We start from the raw sequence: 20084 nt of genomic DNA, 5'->3' as shown, positions 1-20084 counted from the left end.
AGTCTAAGCAAGCAAATTACTTTTAAGAAGTGTCGTGGAAATGGCATATTTCCACTCAGCATTCAAGTCCACTCATATTCCGACAGCATTCACATCCACTTATATCCATCAATGTTCACGTCCACTCATATTACATCAATGTTCCCATCCACTCATATTCCATCAGCATTCACATCCATGTATATTCCATCAATGTTCACATCCACTTATAGTCCATCAATGTCCATGATGTCTCATATTGCATCAGTATTCACATCCACTCATATAGACGTGAATGAGTTTGCTCCACTCCGTTGGTGTAACTTAGTCATGAGGCCACACCTAGCTGCAAGGGAGGCTGGGTAATATGGTCTATATCTGGGCAGCCATCTGTCCAGCTAAAATTCTGTTGCTGTGGAAGAAGGGGAGAATGGATCTTTGGACAGCTAGCTTGCCATAAAGAACCATCTCCTCTTTCATGCATGTCAATGCTGCTCTGTAACAGGGAAAGTGCTGTGTCTGTTAATTATGATCATGCAGTCATTTATTCATTCAGTAGATAGGATTCAGCCTTTCCCTTGTGGGTACCACTGGAGCCAGCAGTTTGGAGACTGCCAAGAAGCATAACTCACTGACAATGCCTGTTACATAGCTGGAAGATGAGAAATCAGCCAATGAAACAGGAAAGGGTAAAAGAGAGTTGATTTGAGGATTCCACTCGTTCATTCATTCTTGTTTATTCACTCATATCTCATTCTAAGAAAGGACTTGAGGTCATCCATGTGCAGTAACCTATATTTGAAAAACGCTATCCGCACACATCGTCTCTTTCATCCTCTTGTCCACCCTAGAAGGGAGGCAGAGTAGGTTCAGAGAGATTACTGAGATGCCTAAAATCACATGGCTGGTGAGTGATGAAGCCAGGATAAGGAGCACGACTTCTCGGGGCAGAGACAGGTTAAGTCAGGTGGATCCAAGCGCTAGTTCTGACTCGTCTGATAACTAGCAAATAACTTCATTTCTTAGAGACTTAGTTTCCTCATCTGTAAAATGAGTGGTAAGGGTTCTTATGCCAGAGGACTACTAGGAGGAGCTACTGAGAAAATGGATGAGACAGAGCTGGTCATGGAGTCTGCAGGGAAAGTAGATGCTCCATGGGTGTGTTTCTTTCCCTTCTGGCTTCTTCAGAGTTCTTGGTCCCTGACAATTTGTACCACATGCTCCGTGATGTCCCAAGAATTCACAGTGAGAACATTGGAGCTAGAGACTCAGGCAAGCTGCCTTTCCCTCTGGTGTTCAGGTCCTTGTAGTTTGAGACTATATGTACCCCAGAAAATCATATTCTTAAATCTGGTTCATTCTTGTGGGTGTGAACTTATTATGGGTGGGACCTTTTGATTAGATTACTTCAATTAAGGCATGGTCCAGGGTAGGTCTTAATCCTCTAACTGGAGTCCTTTATAAATGAGATGAATATGGAGAAAGAGACAGAGAGAAACCCACAGAAGCACAGAGAGAAAGCCCCAGAAGCCAGAGCTGAAAGCAGTGGAACCTGGAAGAAAAGGGAGCGACCAGGAGACACCACCATGGACCTTGCCATGTGACAGGTGGGTCCAGGATCACCAGCAACCGGTCTTCAGGGAGAAAGCGTGGCCTGATGATGTCTTGATTTGGTCGTTTTTCTCAGTCCTGAAACTGTAAGTTTATAAGATAATAAATCCCCATTGTAGAAGCCAACCCATTTCTGGTATATTGCATCTCAACAGCCTACCAGACTAGAACAGCCTTTCTGGTCCTCACTTCCTCCTGGGACTTCGAGCTGCTTTCTCTTGTCCTAACCCTTGATACTTTTACCCCACCTGTGACCTCCTACCTGTTCTGCCCTCAGTTTCTTCTTGGTTCTCTCCAGCTTGGCCACATCATCCGTGGACACTTCAATAGAGTCCCAGTGTTTGGAGCCCTCTGGGAAGGCTTTCGAGCAGAGCCTCTTACACTGGGGGGACTTCTGCACAGGCGAGGAGGCTGGGGACAGGGCAAAGGTGTGGGAAACGGATGAGTCAGGCGTACGAGGAGAGCCGCGAACTACCTTTGGCTGGCCAGTGGCCCATGGCGAAGGTGGGGTCTCTGCCAGCATGGATGTGAGTGGGGCGACCAGGGGCAGGACGTCTAAGTAGGAGGCTGCTGTCGTAGTTCAGGTCCGGGTCAGTCAGGGTCCAGGGGTGGTCACAGGGAATGGAAAGAACAAGCGCAGGAGAGGCAAGGACTTGGTGAAGGGCCTGCCTGAGGGAGGGATGCTGGGACTCAGTGTCCGGGCAAGTGTGATTCCCGGAGGCAAGAACAAGGCAACGTTAGGAGCTCGGGGAGGGCAAAGCCGAAGGCGGAAAGGGGCAGTTGGAGGCCCAGAGGGATGGGCTTTGTAGACTCGTCTGAATGTATGAGGAAAGCTGGCTAGAGGTTCAGCTCTGTCTTTTTATCTAAACCTGAACTTTCTCTACACCTGAACCCAAACTATTCTCTGCTGAAAAGAGTTAAGTTTATCCCTAAACCTGATGCAATCATTCTGGGAACACAGTGAGTAGTTGATCTGGGCCAGACATTGTTCTGAGCAATGGAAACGGAGAAAAATAAGGGGCCCTCCCTGCCTTGGGGGACGGTGTTCTGTCTGCAGAAACAAAAGGAAACAGGTCGTTCTGCCCCGGGGTGGTCAGGGCGTGTGCCAGCTGTGAGGCAACCACGCCCAGGGCTGTGGGAACCCACGAGGAAGGCCAGTTTCACCCCGAGGCCCCACTGAACTAGGCGTTGCAGAGCACGTAGGAGCTCAGCAGGCAGAGAGGAGGGAAGCACACACTCGTGATGCAAAACAGCACAGTCCAGAGGGCTCACGAATGCACAGCTACATGCTCAGCCTCATCGACTCAGAGCAGTGGGGGTTAAACCTCACCAACAGCCTGCTTCACACCCTTTCGATTGCAGGTATCCAAAGGTCTGCCATTGCCAAGTGCTGGTGAGGCTGGGGCACAGGCATGCTTATCCACTGTAGGTGGCGGTGTAAACTGGTCCAGCTCTTTTGGAAAATCATTTCTCATTCCTGGTAAAGTTGAACATGTTCATTTTCTATCTTGTGATTCTACTGGCAAACATGAACCATAGAGAAACACTTGCCTGTGAACCCCAGGATGTATGTAGCAGAATCACTTGCAACAGGCAAAATGCCCATCCCCAGAAGGATGAATAAATAAATACATTTTGAAAGAATCATATAGTGGAATACTATACAGTCATGAAAAAATGCACGACTCCCACACATACCAGCAGATGCTTCCCCAAAGCATATTAAACAGAAGAAACAAGACCTGGAAAAACAATGCTTGGATTTACATAAAGGTTCCACAGGCAAAATGAAACAGATTGTCATTTCACTATAGGTGGTTAAAATATGAAGAAAAGCAAGCGAGGATTATCACAGAAGTCAGGATAGGTGGTTCCTTCTGCTTCTGAGGTTTGGGCGATGCTCTACTGCTTCAACTGGGCAGTAGGTACGCAGCCTACTCTATTATTATGATTATTTAACCTACGTCTTACACGCACGTGACATACTTTGCAATGAGAAAGTAACTCAAGTCTTGCCACTCCGGGCAGCACTGATCCAAGGGCAGGTGGAATTTAGGCCGCGGATGTGGCTGGAGAGGTGTGTTGGAAGCACATTGGGAGGCCCTCCTGTGCTGTACAAAGAATTTTTAATGGCATTTTTTTAATCTGAAATATTTTAGGATATTATAGTGATACTCAGGGTATATAAAATCTTAGGCATGTAAGTAAGGAATTACAGATACCCATAGTGAAAAGTTGTGCTAGATCTCCATCTTTTTGCTCTGCGTTTCCATTTTCAGAAGACTTCTATCTCAGAAAATAGGTTATGTGCAGCGCAAGATGAAGTTGAGTCCTGAGGGGTCAAGAGGAAATGTTCTTTAGAAGACAGGGTACTGTGGTGACTGTGGGCTGAGGAGGAGCCTTGGCCTGTCCCGCTGTCACCAGCTGAGACCTGGCTCAGGGCAGCTTGGGAACAGCCATGTGGGGAGGAGGAACGAGAGGAGTCAGCAAAGGGGAGGTTGGCCGAGAACCAGGGATGAATGTTCCGGAAGCTGACCTGCCCTCCACAGAGAACCAAGGAGAAAGATGAGGGAGGGGGGCTGCAGTTGACGTAGTCACTCAGCCAGCCGTGCCACCATGTGCGTCCACCCGTGCCTGGGGCACTCCGTGGCATCTCAGCATCTATTTCCATCTGTGACTGCTGGTAGACCAGTTGATCTCAGGTCTCTCACCAGGCTCTGCAGCCAGGGGAAGGTTTCTGCCTTTGAGAAACTCTTGGCTTAGCAGGCCTGATAAGGCAGGCATTCCAGTGGCCCAGGGGCAGGGGTTGGGGGAGTGCGATAGGCACCAAAAGTGAGATATTTAGCAGTATGATAAATTAGGTATTAAAATGCATCAAATGGTCTCACCCCCTCTGTTTCAGGCTGGATTTGCTTTTGTACATTTATATGGAAATACATCTTTGCTGTGGCTTGCAATTTTCTAGTTGAATAACTTCAGGGGAGGCCCACTTTGGAATTTAATTATCTTTACACTGGGAGAGCTTTGTTGAGGTTCAGTGCTTAGGAGAGTGGACGATTCCAGACGTCTTGTGACACTTATCAGGGACGCCATCAACTTCAGCATAGTGCTGTTTTGCGGGTCGTATGATAATGTTCTTTTGATGTTTCAGGGATCAAGACAAACTGGTCCCACACTGAATTCTACCCTGTAACTAACCATGCAGCAGGGAAGTTTCTCCTCTGCTGAGGTTTTGAAGCCAGACCCTGATCTTGGCAACCCTAATGCCTGAGCACCACTGTGCTTTTTTAGTGGACGCCCAAACTAAATATAAAAGCTCCCACCGTAGATTCTTTCTATACTAGAGGTGCGAAGGTCGGTAAGGAACAGTCCGTTGTGCTCTAAGTAGGAATGACTAGTCCTGGGTGGAAATTGTGAGTTGAAACTACTCAGTGCCAGTCTTTTCAAAGCCAGGGCCCACTGCAGGAATATAGAATGTAGCTGTCTAAGGCCTCGTGCCGAAAAAGGTTCAGAGGCGTCCTGGGTTCAGCAGAAGAGGAAACTGTGATTGATTAGTAATGTCTGCTCTGAGTATAGGAGCGGGGGTGGGGGGGATGGCAGCCCAGGTGCCATGTGTTTGTCATCTTTTCTTTTCCTAGGAACCTCCCAGGTGCTGGGTGCTGTGTTGGGGGCTTTCTCAAATGTTCTCTCCATTCACCTTCACAGCCACTCTGGAAGTAGATGGTGGTACTATTCCCATGGGGAAATGTGCGTGGCCCGATGTTAAGGGATCAAATGTAAGATCCAGTGCATATGCTCCCATACAGTTTTTTCATAATTACAATTACACGTGGTCATCATAAATTATAAATTCATAATTTAGTTACAAATAATTACAAATGCATTTTAATATATATGGAGAGAAAAAACTCAGAAGGAAATATATTAGAATGTTCAAAATGGTTATCCCTTGGCAGGGAGAGGATGGATGGATTTTTGTTTCCCCCTTTATTCTTGTCTGTAGTTTTCTATTTTTCTACAATGACACATATTCCTTTTTAAAAATACATAGCTCTGCACGTGTTAGTGGGTGTATTTTTTTAATATACATATGGAAATGGCGTGGCATTCTTTTTTAATTTAATAAATTTAATAGGTTCACCAGACACAGTAATTACTCCTCCTCCGTGGTTTTATATTTAATAGCCACTTTAACCGGGCTAAAAGAGCTGGGCTGGTATACCCTCACAATAACTTCCTCAGTTTCTAAGACCAGATAAACCTTGACCTTCTTCGGAAAGGCTGTGCAAAAAATGAAACATCACCGGAAATCAGGAAAACTCAGCAGCCCAGAAGGGAAACCCAAGGAGTCGGAGAAATGACTTTCTGTAAAATGCCATTACTACAAGAAATTTTAGAAGTTTTCAAATCCCTCCCCACAAGATTCAAGAAGTCCTGACCTCTGTAAAATAGGAATGGATGCTGATGAAGAAGGAAGGAGCGGATGATCTCTGGAAAGATTCCAAGGGATCCAGAGCTTTTCCAGCCGGTGGGAGGAACGAGAGCACGCCTAATACTTAGCTCAGTACCTGACCCCTAGGCACTCAAAATACCTGGCTGTAATTTTAAAATAAAATTATATTTATTATATTGCGAGAGAAAAATATACTAATATGTAACCTATTTTTCTAATGCTTTAATAGCTTTAGTTTATTAGGAGTTATGCTAAGTGTTTTTTCAACCTTCAAATCTGTGTAATTCACCCAAGCTGGTTCTTCTCGACCTCGCTGTGGACACGCGAGGGCTGCCCACGGAGTCCTGCATTTGGCTGCCGTTGCTGCTGCGCCAGGCGGTTCCAGGGCGCCCGCCGTTTGCCTCCACGCTGTTGCTTTGACTCGCGGTGGGAGCCTTTGTCCTTGGCAGGTTGGAGCTGGGAAGGGCTCCACCCGGCCTGTAGCCGACGGGGAGTGGAGACTTCCTTTGGGCTTAGGCGGGCTATCAAAATCATTATTCCCAAGTGAAAAATATTTCAGGTCGTGGACCCCGGGCTGGGCGGGAACTGGTCAGCTTCGGGCACAGGTGTGCGGCCGATGTACAAAACCCAGATACATAGACCAGAAACCCCGGAGGTGGCCCGCCGGATCCCAGCCTCCTGAAGTGCGCGCGCCCCTCCGCGTGCTGCCCGCTGCCGCGCCCGTCGAGGGGCGGGAGGGGACCAGCATTATCAGGCATGCATTATGCCGGAGGTGCAGAACTGGACGTTTCAAGACCGCGTCATCCTCCTTTCATCCTTAAAGCACCTCCCGTTCTACAAATCAGGCACATGAGGCTGCGGGCGACCTTCTCAGGTGTCAAAGGAAGGCTCCCCCCTGCCAAGTAGGGCTGACTTTCAAAGCTTGCCCTTTTTCCATGCCTCTAATCCCTTTCTAGCCATCTTTTTTTTTTTCATTTTTTGTCTGTTTGTTTTTTTGTTTGTTTGGTTGGTTCTTTTGTTCTTACTGGTCTGTGAGAGAAAAATGAAGCGAAAGGAGTTGATTTGATACAAGTTTCTTAAAGTCATAGAGAGAAAATCTTTCCCTATGTATATGCATATAGAGAGATTCAAGTTTAACGAGTGGCTCCCAGGGCTGGCACAATGCTGGTTAAGGGAAAAGGCCCCAGACTCCTTTTCACTGAGGGGCTGAACAGGAGCGAACGGAGCCAGTTACAGAAAAAAAAAATTCTGCATGAAAGGTGAGGAAGAAGGCCTGGCCTCAAGAGTTCAAGGTTGGGATAAATTGCCCACATTGGTGTTTGAGTGTCTTCCAGTTTCTGGGAAGAGGCTGGGGCTGGCAGAATCAAAGAGCTTATTCGGCAGCCTAACATATGTAAAGTGCCTAGTTCAATAAATAAGAATTTCTTCCCTTTTGTATATTGAGGTAACCAAGCATGCACAGACACTTCCAATAGAAACACAGAAATAGCCAACAACAGCGTGGAGTAATCAGGAAGTGGAATTTTAACTAACCGAGGCTGGGCAGTGGTTACCTTGGAGGCTGCAGGTTCTTCTCAGATCCCTTTAGAAATAGGATGGCTCAAAGGCAGGAAGAAGGAGAAAAACAGAAGGAAGGAAGGGAGGGAGGACTAGGGAGGCTTTCCAGTGCCTAGGGCAGGTGTTGTGGAGAGGGCGAGTTTTCAGGCTCTTCTAGAATGGTGCTGTTTAGCGTGGTGCCTCAGGAGGCTCAGGAGAGAAAGTAAAGGCTTGTCAGTGAAATAAGCCAGACACAAGGGGACAACATTGTGTGATTCCACTTCCGTAAAACATCTAGAACAGGCAAATTCAGAGAGACAGAAAGATTAGAGATTACCAGAGGCTGAGGGGGGAGGAGAAAAGGTTTTGGTAACGGAGGGTGGTGATGGTGGCACAACGCTGTGAAAGTAATTAATACCACGGAATCGTTTCACCTAAAAATGGTGACAATGGCCAAAAAAATAGTAATAATAATTTACCACAAAACCAAAAGTAAAACACGGGAAATGTGGGAGCAGATCTCACTGGCTTTCACTTTTGCCTGTCTTCTGTTTGCGTGAGTTTGGGCAGGCGTGTGCACCACCGAAAGGAAGTGGGAGCCCAGCCTCAGGTTGCCCCATGCCAAGCCTGTACTTTGGGCAAGCAGCCGGAGGCTGGGACCTCGTGGGGCGGGGGAGAGGGGCAGCATGCGGGACGAGGGGCGTCACCCAGCTGTGGCCCAGGTGCACCCTGGGCCACCATCCAAGCAGGCAGCGTGCTCATTAGCAGGTGCGGGCACGGAGGCGAGCGGAAGTGGTGGGGGGTGGGGAGGGCAGGGGAGAGAGACCCCAGGCCCCCAGGCGAGGCCTGGCGGGAGGGGGGCAGCAGACTGCGGTATAGGCCGAGGTGAGGGCCGCTGACCCAGGAGGCCGGGCATGGACCCGGGAGGCCGGGCACGGACCCAGGAGGCCGGGCATCGACCCAGGAGGCCGGGCATGGACCCGGGAGGCCGGGCATGGACCCGGGAGGCCGGGCACGGACCCAGGAGGCCGGGCATCGACCCAGGAGGCCGGGCATGGACCCGGGAGGCCCGGCATGGACCCAGGAGGCTGGGCCTCGACCCGGGGTGGGGCAAGAGGCTCTGGAGCCAGGTGTGCGTTATTGCATAATCAGGAGTTGGACGAAGTGGCTTCCACCGTGACCTGGAGGGCCATGGGGCGTGTCTCATTCATTTCTGGGTCCCTTGACGTGTAAATTTGGTAAATCGCTAATGAGTGTATGAATGAAGGGGTGACTCAGTAGGTTTATTTCAGCATCGTGGAACAGAAGCAGACCAATTCTGGGGCCATGAATGGCCTCTAGGAAGAGCCACCCCCACAGCCCTGCTCCACCCGTCACCCGTCACCCTCGCCCCTCAGGGAAAGAGCTCCCATCACGAGCAGTTTAGTGTCTCGGTTAAGTCGTAGGATTCCAAAGTCAGATCTTTTACTTCCGTAAAAGAGCAGGTCGCCTTCGCTTAACTCTGAGGCTGCGACACGATGGCTGGCACGCCGAGAATATCGGCTCGCACGTGTCGCGCGCTCGTCGCCTGCAGGCCCTGGGCTGGTGTCTCGTCCTCGGCGTCATCCTCGCCACTCTGTGAGCAAGGTTCAGTATGAACCCCCATTTCAAAGATGAGGAAACTGAGTCCAGAGACGGCTGCCACGTGCCCAAGGCGGCCAGCGAGAGAGGGGCAGGTGCGGAGCCCCGGCTCGGGAGCCGGGTCGGGGCACGTGCTGCCTCCAGGAAGTGCTCGTTAGCGTCGCTGTCACCCATCGGGGCGCTTGCCAGTGTGCCTGGCTTCGGCAGTCTGTTTCGAGTGCTGCTCGACATCTGCCCAGACCCGTTTGGGTGCAGCTGTGCGACCTGAAGAAGTGGGTGTAGCCAACAGCTTCTGTTTCCCCTTGATCGTTGGGATGTTAATTTTTTAAAAATCTGATTCGGGAGTGGACAGCAACGTTTGAGGTGGCAGGCTGGATGCACGGCTGTTCTGGGCTGGGAGCTGGGCCCTTCTTGAAAGTGTCTTCAATGGATGAATGCTTTAGGGAACTTTCTCTGGGGTTTTAAAAATTCTCACCATTTTGTTTTCTCCTTGGAAAATGCCTCGACTGAAGATCTTCCTTTTAAAAACAAACTGATGGGGTTGGGTTTTAGAGATGATTAGTCTAATTTCTGTTGTGTTTTGTGTTCCTTCCTCTTAAATCTTCCTTCCAGCCATAGATTATTAGTCTCTTGTATCTTGTGACATCCCAGCCTAAGCCCTGGCAGATTTGATAAACGATTTTTTCTCTGCATGGGGGCTTTTCTCTGGCCTGGCTTCCTCACCTATTCTGTGAAGTTTTGCCCTCTGCTTACACAGTCTCCTTTCTGGCCAGCAAGAGTCCTCAGAGCCTCATGAGTCCACCATGGCTGCCAATGCGCCGTGTACATCTCCTAGCTCACCCTGAAAGCCCTTTTCAGGTCCTGCTAGCCTGTCCTCATATCCTCTTCCTTTGGGCCCAGTGGAATTTCCATCCCCCTGATTGAAGCATTTATATCAACCAGGATTTAGTTGCAGGCACCAGAAGCCTCTCTAGCCAGGCAAAGTGAAAAGGGATTAAGTGCTTTCAAAATAGTAGGTGGGGCTGCAGGAGTGATGTGAGGCGTCTGAGAATGGTCCCTTGGCTGTTTCAGCCCACAGTTTTCTCTGCCTTCTCTGAGCCCCTAGCAGCATAAATTCATTCATTCACTGCCTGCACACAGTCATTCAGCAGTGATGGAGCAGGGGCAGACGGGGACAGTCCTGCTAGAGACGGACACCAGGAGGACTCAACAAAACAAGGCACCCGTGCCCAGCGAGCCCCCGGGCGCTTCTCATGGAGGGCTGGGAGGGGAAGCTGCTGAGCCCTGTGCAGGCATCCTGGGCGGAAGCGGGCTGGAGTCACTGCACGCCCTTCCTTGTGACGTGACAGGGAGGGAGAAATGGGGGCCTGGGGCAGGAGACCAGACGGCCGAGCTGACCAGGGCAGCAGGGCCTTGGGGACGTGATCCGACCACACCACACGCTGTGATATGGTTCCACGTCATCTTCCCCTTCCTCTAGATACGGGGTGGGCAAGTGTGCACATGTCAGAGCCAGACTGCCTGGTTTCGAATTCTGCTCTTGCCACCACCTAGCTGTGTGACCTCAGACAAGCTGTTCAACCTCTCTGGACCACATTTACCTACTTCTAAAATGGGGAAAATAAAATGGGGTTATAGAGAAGGCGAAACAAGTTATATGTAACACACTGAGACCACTATCTGGCTAAAGTAGGTGTTAGTTGGTAGCACTGGCTGTTATTATTATTTTTTTTAATGATTAAAAATTTTTTTTTCCATCACTCCAAATGGAAGCTCTGTACCAATTGAGCATTAGTTCCCCATTCCCCACCCCTGCCACATCCCCACCCCCTGGTAATCTGTATCTGAATTTTGGACTCTATGAATTTACATATTCTAATTATTTCATATATGTGAGATCTTATACAATATGTGTCCTTTTGCATCTGGTTTCTTTCACTCAACACGATGCCTTCGAGACCGGCTATTATTTAACAACTAGCTCTGCAGCCAGCACTGTGCTGGGTTATTTTCCATAAATTCTCTCAATCAGTCCTCACAAAGACCCTGCGAGACAGGCAGTATTGATCTCCATTACAAATGAGAGGTCTATTTCCGGCTCCCTCTACGAAATTTTAAGCCCCTTTAACATGTCTCGTTCTATTTTTGTCTCCCCCGCGTTGCTCATGCGGCCGGAGCCCAGCCAGAGATGCAGAGGAATCCAAGTCCTCCTGGAACTTTCCAAGGGGGGAGGCGAGTTAAATTTGGATTTCACCAGAGCCCGCAATGCTTCTGCTTCCCGGTGGGAAAGGGATCCAGCTCGGCCCCCCCACCCCACAGGCGGGCTGACGACAGACGCGCCGTGCCAGTTCTTTAGAGTCATGAAATTTAGCAGTCAGGAGTTCGGTGAACGTGGGTGATAAAATGGGCAACCCAGCCGCGTGCATGGGACGCTTTCCAAGAAGGCAGGGAGCCCCGCCCAGCCCCCACTTTTGGAGGCCGAGGCAAGGGTCAGCGGAGCTGGCGCCCGTGGAAACTGTCCCCTTTCCTGAGTCAAACGACATCCCCGCCTCCCTCTTTCCCTTCCACCGAGCATTCCCCCCAAACGCTGAGCTTTGCAGATTTCTCCTAATTAAATGAGCAGAAAACTTCTTTAGTTGGGAATTCAGTTCTTCCTTTAATAAGCCTGGCATTGCCTGGGAAAGGGCAAGCAGGAAGGACGCGCTCTTAGTTTGCCATATACAGACACCACGCACTGGGCTGGCCTGAACAACAGGAATTGGTTGGCTCACAGTTTGGGAGGCTAGAAGTCCAAATTCAAGGTGCTGAGAGGCCAGGCTTTCTCCAAAGCCTGGCGGTGGCTTTCTGGCAGTCCTCTGTCACATGGCAGGCAATCTGTCTCTTTTTGTCTCTTGCTCGGCTTTCTCCTTCTGCGTCCAATTTCCTTTGCTTAGCAAGACCTCAGCCGTTTGGGACCAAGGCCCACCTTCATTCAATTTTGTCACCCCTCGACTTACACCATCGTCAAAGGTCCTGTTACAAATGAGTTCCCTTCCACGGGCCTGGACAGCCCCCACAATCCCCAGCAGAGACCTGGTGCCACGCTGTCCCGGCAGCTTTATTCTCCCAGCAACTCTGAGAGGGAGGCACTGTCATCCGCTCTCTACGGGTGCACAGTCGGAGACAGAGAGAGCACGAGCAGGTGTGAAGACCGGTAAGGGAAGGGTGATGCCTGGCAGGTGGAGGTGCGTTGTTTTCCTCTCACTGCTGGTCTTTGCCTGTAAAGCAGGGGCTCTTAATCTTCTTTGTCCCTTGGACCCCTTTCTGTCCCACGGACCCCTTTGCCAGGCAGCTGAACACCGCGGGCCCCTTCTCAAAATGTAATGGCACTTTTATGACACTCAACATCAGAGGTCCGAGAAAGTAAAAATAATAAGTTGATTTTTCCCACTTCAAGCTCAGGGATCCCCTGAAATCTTTCCATTGACCCCTTTGGGGTTCTGTGGACCCCTGGTTACGAACCCCTGCTTTAAAGGCAGTGATGGCTGCTGGAATGCCTCCCCCCCGTTTTTCCAGGGGTCCCCGTGCGTGCCGCGCTAGGCAGGTTGTGGGCAGCAGTGGACGTGAGCACGGCTGTGCGTGACCACGAGCCTCTCATCATCAAGGCAGCCTGGAAGGCAGGCTGTGCTTCGTCTCGCTTCACCTCAAAACCCGCTGTGTGGGGGCTCGGGCGTCCCCGTTTCCCGAGGAGAGAAATGGAGGCACGCGGGATCCAGGAGCCTGCCCCGGGAACGGCTGGCGCTCCCGCGCAGGCCCCCAGACTGCGAGCAGCTCTCCTCTCCCGCCTCCCCGCTGCGAGCCCATCTGTGCCGCTGGAGAAGGCGCTTCCCCTGAGCCGTTCTGTGCCAGGCGAGGCCTGCGGCGCTTTCAACACGTTTTTCTCATTTACCCTCGCAGTGAGGGCGGCAGTGTGATTATCCCCACATTACAGGTGGGGAAACTGAGGCCCAAAGAGGCCCAGTAAAGGGAGACTTAAGTTTCCAAAGGAGGGGGAGGTTGCCAAGCTGGGGCGTGGACAGAGTGGCCCACTCGCAAACCCTCTTCTCTCCCCGGGGCTGCACTCGCCGGGCCCGCCCTCTGGGGCTGGCGTCAGGCGAGCCATCTGCTCCTGGGCCCGCGACCCCACAGTCACTGCCTTCTCTCTGAACGACGGGCTCCCAGGCGGCCGCAGCCGGGGCAGGAGCTCCAGGAGGAAGGTCTGCGCCAGCCCCTCCTGCCACCTAATTTTTTTGCTGCTGCGGGCACCGCCCCGTCTGCATGAACAGCTCGGCTTCCGCTGCTGCTGGCTGCGGGCAGCGCGCCAGGAGAGGCGGCCCTGCCGTGGCGGCCACCAGACGACACCCGCTCTTGTCCCCTGCTGCCTTCTCTGCAGAAGCCACCGGGGCAGAGCTCGCCAGGCCGGCTCGCCGCACTGCGCACCTTTCGGAGGCTTTCCCCCCCACCCCGCTTAGCCCAAAACCCCGCCCCGCGCCACCGCCTCGGGGGCCCTGGGGGCCCCATCCTGCCTCCAGCGCAGGCTTCTAGGAACGGGGCCCCGTGGCCTGCAATGGGCACCCCTTCATTTCTCGGACAGGTTCCCGGGCCCGACAGCCCTCTCCCCGCCCAGGACGCGCGTGCCCGTGGCTCTCTCCCTTTGTGCACGCGACACTGTCCACACTAACTATTCAGGCACATTCCCTGCTGCACGTCCGCCCTTCCCCGTAGACCACGGGCTGCGCGCGGGCAGGGACGGTGGTTCTGGCCTCCTCCGTGCCCCAGGGCCTGCACGTCGTCAGCTCCCGGCGGTCCTCCTGGACTCTCTTAGTGGAAGGGAGGTGGCGAGGTGGACGGCGCTTTGTTTCTATTTTAGCGCTGCGCAAATGGAGGCTCCGAGTCGTCCTGGGACTGGCCCCTGGCTCCGGGGGGGGACATCAGGACTTGAACCCCGTAGGCCTCACTTCCCGGTTTGCTCTCTGTTTGTTTGGTCAATGCTTGGTTCCCCGGGGCTCGGCCATGGACGTCCTCAGAGCAGAAATGTAAGCACCAAGGTCTGTGAAACCTCAAAGGAGAAGTTTCCTAGGGACCACCAGAGCCCAGGGTCAGTGCGGAAGTCCCACCAGAGGGCCCCCTGGGGGGCTTTCCCTTTCCCCCGAGAGACAGAACTGGACGCACACATCCAGGGATGTGGCCGGGTGAAGGCCCCGAGGCAGGGGGGCAGGAGGGGCCTGGACGTGGACGGGGCTGAGGGCAGGAAGGCGTTGGAGGGACCGGCCCCGCTCCAGGGTTAGGCCACAGGCCGGGACGACGACGGTGGCAGCTCTGTCCACAGCAGGAGTGGCAAGGGCAGCGGCGTGTCCTTGCTGGTGGGTGGAGCAGAGCGCTGGTGGGTGGAGCAGAGCGCTGCTCCAAAACTAGCATCAGGCTGTTCCCAGGGGGCACCTGCCGCTGGACTTGAGTGGGGGGGGTAGGGCTCTGGGCCCGGGGGGCTGCACAGGGCAGAGGAATCCAGACCTGAGCGAGGGGTCGGCTGGTGGGTCAACCAGTCCTGATGAAGCTCCTACTGTGTGCCTGGAGTTTTCTCAGCTGAGGATGATCGTAGCGAACAAGATGCCCCAGAACCGGCACGGAGCGTTCTGGTCAGGGAAGACCAGAGAAAGCGTGTCAAGCGACCACAGGAGTTTTCGAGAGTGGCTGGTGCTGAGGGGGTAGTTTCCACTGAGCGGTCAGGCAAGGCCCCTTGGAGCTGGAGACCCAAGAGGCCCACAAGGTTGGGGTGTCTCCAGTGGAAGCCGCTGAGCCCCTAAGGTGGGAATGTGCTGAGGCCAGCAGCAGGCTCAGGCCGGCCGAGCCAGCCGACGGAAAGCACGGCTCCTCAACTGCGCCTTCGTGACAGACGAGGAGGGCTCTAGGCCCGCGGCGAGCGCGCTTACGCAGCAAGCTCCCCCTCCTGGGGTCAGATGTCTGCCCCGCACACCCCGCCTGGCCCCACTGAGCATCCAAAGGAGGCCTGCCTGCGTGTGGGGGGCAAGGGAAGCGGGGAGGGGGTGATTCCTGAGACCGGCAGGCTTTTGGCCGCAGAGGGAAGTTCCTGAAGGGTTTTGAGCAGAGGGATAACAGGATGTGATTTTCACGTAGCCAGACAGATTGTGCAAAACCAAGACTCAGGTCTGGGCAACACGTAAACATGGGACGGGGGGTGGGGGGTGGCCTTATCTGAAGGTCCAAGCAAAATGTGACTCTAAGAACTAAGGAGAAACCCACTTAGCAACAGCAGAAGCTGTTGACCAGAACGAGGCCAGGGTCAGCTCGTGGCTCCGGGGCCGCCTGGCCCGGGTCTGGGCAGGGCAGTGCTGCCAAGCTGCACGTGGCAGAGAGGCCTCCGCCGTCTGCAGTGAGATGGCCAGGCTGGTCAGCTCCACCTCCAAAGGAATGGCTGATAGAACCCGTGTTCTGCCCAGTGGTTTTTGTTTGTTTGTTTTGTTTTTAAGAAGTACCGGGAATTGAACCCAGGACCTCGTACATGGGGAGCAGGTGCCCAACCACTGAGCTATGTCAGCTCCCCAGTGACGGTTGGCTTTTTCGTTTGTTTTTAGGAGGTACCAGGGATTGAACCCAGAACTCATATATAGAAGCAGGTGCTCAACCACTTGAGCTACAATCCACTCCCTTTGCCCAGTGTTTTAATCTGTTGAAAGCGGTGGACCAGAAATGGGTCTGCTTGTACAACGGGGATTTAGTAGCTTATGAGCTTACATTTCGGAGGCCATGAAAATATCCAAATCGAGGCCTCATCAGGCAATACTTTCCCCCTGAAGACCGGCTGCTGACCATCCTGGGCTCCTCTGGCACATGGCGAGGCACATGGCGGCGTCTGCTGGGCTCTCCCTTCTCCTCCGGGCTTCCTTGCCTACAGCACCCTGCTTCAGTGGCGCGCACTCCCTCTCTGCATTCATCCTGCAGAAGGAGGATTAAGACCCACCCTGGCCCATGTCCTAAATGAAGCCACCTAATCAAAAGGTCCCACCTACAGTAGGTCTCCACCCACAGAAATGGATTAGCTTTCAGAGCATGCTTTCCTGGGGTCCGTGCAGCGTCACACCGTCCTGCCCAGCATAGCCTCCAGGGAGATCCATGGCTCCAAAGCGGCTGCAAGTTTCCGTGTGCCCCGCTGTGTGGAGTTCCATCTCCCAATCCCGCAGCCAGCCAGAGCTGGAAACTGCAATCAGAGCAGGTGCTGCTCCACCTTCCCCGAGCCTAAGAACCACTTCGGAGCTTTTACAACTCCAGATGCCCAGGCTGCACCCAGGCCTACGAAATCAGGACCTCTGGGGGGGACGCCCAGGCATCAGTATTTTTAAAACTCTGCATGGTTCCAGTGTGTGGCCGAGGTTGAGATCCACTGGATGAGAAGGTGAAGAAATGTCCACAGAGGAAGGGTGCCAGTATTTTTTTCACCTGTTGCCTTGGTGGGGTGGGGAGCGGGACGGGTTCCGGGCAGAGTGAGCGTGCCTCAGTGCTATTCCCTTGGACACTCGGTGAAACGCTGAGGCCCTCCTCTGCTGGGCTGGATGGCTTGTCAGTTTGCATTAGCCTTGTGCTAAATGCATATCCCCGCAGGGCCTTAAAGTACTCGAGACATCCCTTCTGGAAGTGTAGCCACTTTTGAAGATGGGAGATGAAATGGCTGTTACAGGTCCCAGGCACGCCTCTCCAGAGCTGAGGGAGAAACAGAAAAGAAAACCCATCCGCCCACCCGAGAAAGCTCAGTTGGGCAGGCGTCGTTTGTTTAAATTGATGTCTGAGCAACCGGTGCAGGCTGAACATTCCGTGAAGCAGTGAAGAAAGAGGTGTGAGATATTTTTCCTGTATCTACAGGAAAAGGGCAGGGAGGACAGCTGTCAGGGGTGACTTTGGAAATTAGGCAAATGCTGTTACCTTGAGCACCACTCGAAGAAGAAAGTGAGTAGCAAAGTGAGCCCCGCGGATGCCCTTGCGACTTTTCTCGGTGTGGCAGAGAGGACTTGGAGAAGGGACTCAGGCTCCTGCGTGGGGCATTGACTCATCCAACACTCAAGGCTGGGGATGCAGCTTTGGGGCTTCCTCCGGCTGCGTTCTAGAGCTGAAACTTCCCCCACCCACCCCAAGGTGGAAGGGAAAGCCAGGAAACAAGTAAGCCAGAAAATAGGCAAAATAAAGATGAACTGTGATGTGTGTAAAGCCGGTTCCGAGCGTCGTGTGAGGAGGGCCTCAGCAGGGCCGAAGGACTTCAGTGAGAATATTTGTCACATGCACACATGCGTATGCATATAGGCAGGCACAGATATACAGATATATACTTACTCATGCGTATACACATCATATACACAATACATATACACATACACACATGCATATACATACATATATACACACAGCTATATATATGTGCATATACACATAAATATATTCGCAAATACACATATATACAAAAATACATGTATACATATACACATACTTATATACACATGCACATATAAATGCATATATTCATATATACACTGACACATGCATATATATACACATGCACATATATACATAGCCATAGACATTTATATACATATATATGGTGGTAAAATATACATAACATATAATTTCCAGTTTACCCATTGTGAGTGTACTGTTCAGTCGTGTTTGTTTGTCCACAATGTTGTGCTGCTGTCACTACCATCCCTCACCAACTTTTTCATCTCCTCAGTAGACACTCTGCGCAATATAGCAATAACTCCCCTCCCCCCCCCAGCCCCTCGTACCCCCTGGTCTATTTTCTCTCTCTAAGGATTTGCCTATTCTAGGTATTTATGTGGAACCCTACAAAATCTGTCCCTTGGTGTCTGGCTCCTTTCACTCCGCCCGAGGTCCCCGAGGTTCGCCCACGCTGCCCTACGCATCGGGCCTGCACGCCCCCTTGTCGAAGCCCAGTATTGTAACGCCAAGCCCTTCTGGGTCCAGGGAGCGTTTAGACCACGGTTTCGTGTCCACCTTGCTAACGTGCCTTGCCCTGCGCGTCCCTGTCCTGACCGGCTGCCCCTTCTCGCCCCCAGGGCCCTCGTGTTCGTCTCCCACGGAGCCGGGGAGCACTGCGGGCGCTACGAGGAGCTGGCTCAGATGCTGACGGGCCTGGACCTGCTGGTGTTCGCCCACGATCACGGTGAGTGCCCGAGAAGGGTGGGCGCCACGGGCTGGCTCCCGGCTGCTCCGAGGCCGCCCTTCCCGGCTCGTCTCACCCCCGTCCTTCCTCCTCCTCAATTATTCCATTCCGATTCCTGCAGCGAAACTGGAAAAAGATGTTCTCGAATAATGTGCCTAAGTGAAAAAAAAAAAGTAATTATTGAAACAAAAAAATAGTTCAATCAGCAGTTCTCTTGAGTCTGGGATTGGAGGCAGGCTGGTTAGAAACTGCAGCGGGAGAGAACCCAGGCAGAGTGCGTTTACATAAGTACCTCCTCCGGGGTCAAGCAATGATGCCTTCCATTTTTAAAGTGTTTCTGTACAAATGGGCCCTAGTTTTCTCCCAAGGGACTTCAGATGGATGTGGTGTCGTCAGCTCAAGCGCAAATTAAACCCGTTTAACCAGAAGAGGGTTACAAAGCATTTCAAGCCAGAAGAATAGGAAACATCTCAAAGAGCCGCACTGGTCACCAGAAAACCCCAAACATACACACAATAGGCATACACACACACACACATAACACACACACACACAGTCACACACCCACACACACATGTTCATACGCACATACACACGTGCACGCTGCGAATGTGCACACGTGTCCACACAGATGCACATATACACATGCATGCACACATGCACACGTTCACACAGGTCCTCAGGCGGAGTAGACAATTCCATTTGACTCTTTGTCCTGTAATAAAATCCACAGTAGCCGTCAAACCTTGGTGCTCGTGGGATAGGTCAGTATGTCGTTTCTCCGTCATCTTTGTGATATTCTCCAGGGCTGGTAAAACTCCCAATTTAGATATTTCAGCTGAGCGTCTTTAAAACGAAGAGTTCCTTCATTTCTTCAAAATGAAAATGGTGATTTCTCCATAGCCACGGCATATAATTCCAGCATCCTGGCCCAGATGCAGAAATGTTGCTTCTGTTTTATTTTACTTGAAAAGTAGATAATTAAGTGATGGTGCTGAAAACAGGGACGGGGGAGCTGTGATGTGGGTTAGGTGTCCTTGTAAACGGGAGGGAAAGCTGTTTTTCATATATACAGAAGCTAATGCCGGGGATAAAAAGCCTGTATGTAGAGAACTGCAAATTTGGTTTGCGTCTGCCAAGTGCCCTTTTCAAGCCAGATCTGTGCAGACCTCCTTGTAATTGGGAATATTGGCTAAATTCCTTCCCACTGTGGTTGTGATGTTTGTGCAACTGTTTGAGAAATAATATTCAAGCTTATCCTGCTTTAGCTGTGGGACTGTGTCATTATGTTGGGCACTTTCCATGCTGTGTAATGACTCAAGATAGGTGTGATTTTTTTTCTATTGTGTCTTCATTTATACTTGTTGCAGTTGTCATTGTTATTACCTCCCTGAAAAAAAATAGGGAAACCCTGAAAGAAAAGGATATTTATGTCATACACATGCTAAACATCTACAAGTATTTGCGTTTCTATTTTCTATCATACTTGCATCTGCCACCATCTCATCAGATAATCCTGACCAAATCTATGGGATTAAGTAGATGTTGTACCTTATTTGTTTTGCCTGACTGTAGCACTTTGAAACACAATAAGAAAAAAGGCTCTTCTTAGAGTAAAAGGGAAAAAAGAAACAACCCACCTTTTAATGTTTCCAGAATAGCACCTAAAATTGAGGCATA

The 20084-nt window shown here is 51.6% G+C and overlaps 1 protein-coding gene across 7 annotated transcripts in view; it reads left to right on the top strand.

The window, feature by feature from the left end:
- MGLL (monoglyceride lipase) overlaps window positions 1-20084 on the top strand; it is a 131317-nt gene that overhangs the window by 25441 nt on the left and 85792 nt on the right. For 4 of the 7 annotated variants that reach the window (XM_023589578.3, XM_004461169.5, XM_058288132.2 and 1 more), the window contains exon 3: window positions 18298-18404. The exons of the other annotated variants lie outside the window; for them this stretch is intronic. In XM_023589578.3, coding sequence (XP_023445346.1) covers window positions 18298-18404 — 107 coding nt within the window. The remainder of the gene's footprint in view (window positions 1-18297; window positions 18405-20084) is intronic. 7 annotated transcript variants of the gene reach the window in all.

Source organism: Dasypus novemcinctus, chromosome 26 (genome assembly GCF_030445035.2).
Source record: "Dasypus novemcinctus isolate mDasNov1 chromosome 26, mDasNov1.1.hap2, whole genome shotgun sequence".
Lineage (NCBI taxonomy): Eukaryota > Metazoa > Chordata > Mammalia > Cingulata > Dasypodidae > Dasypus > Dasypus novemcinctus.
This window is presented reverse-complemented; position numbering and strand designations above follow the sequence as displayed.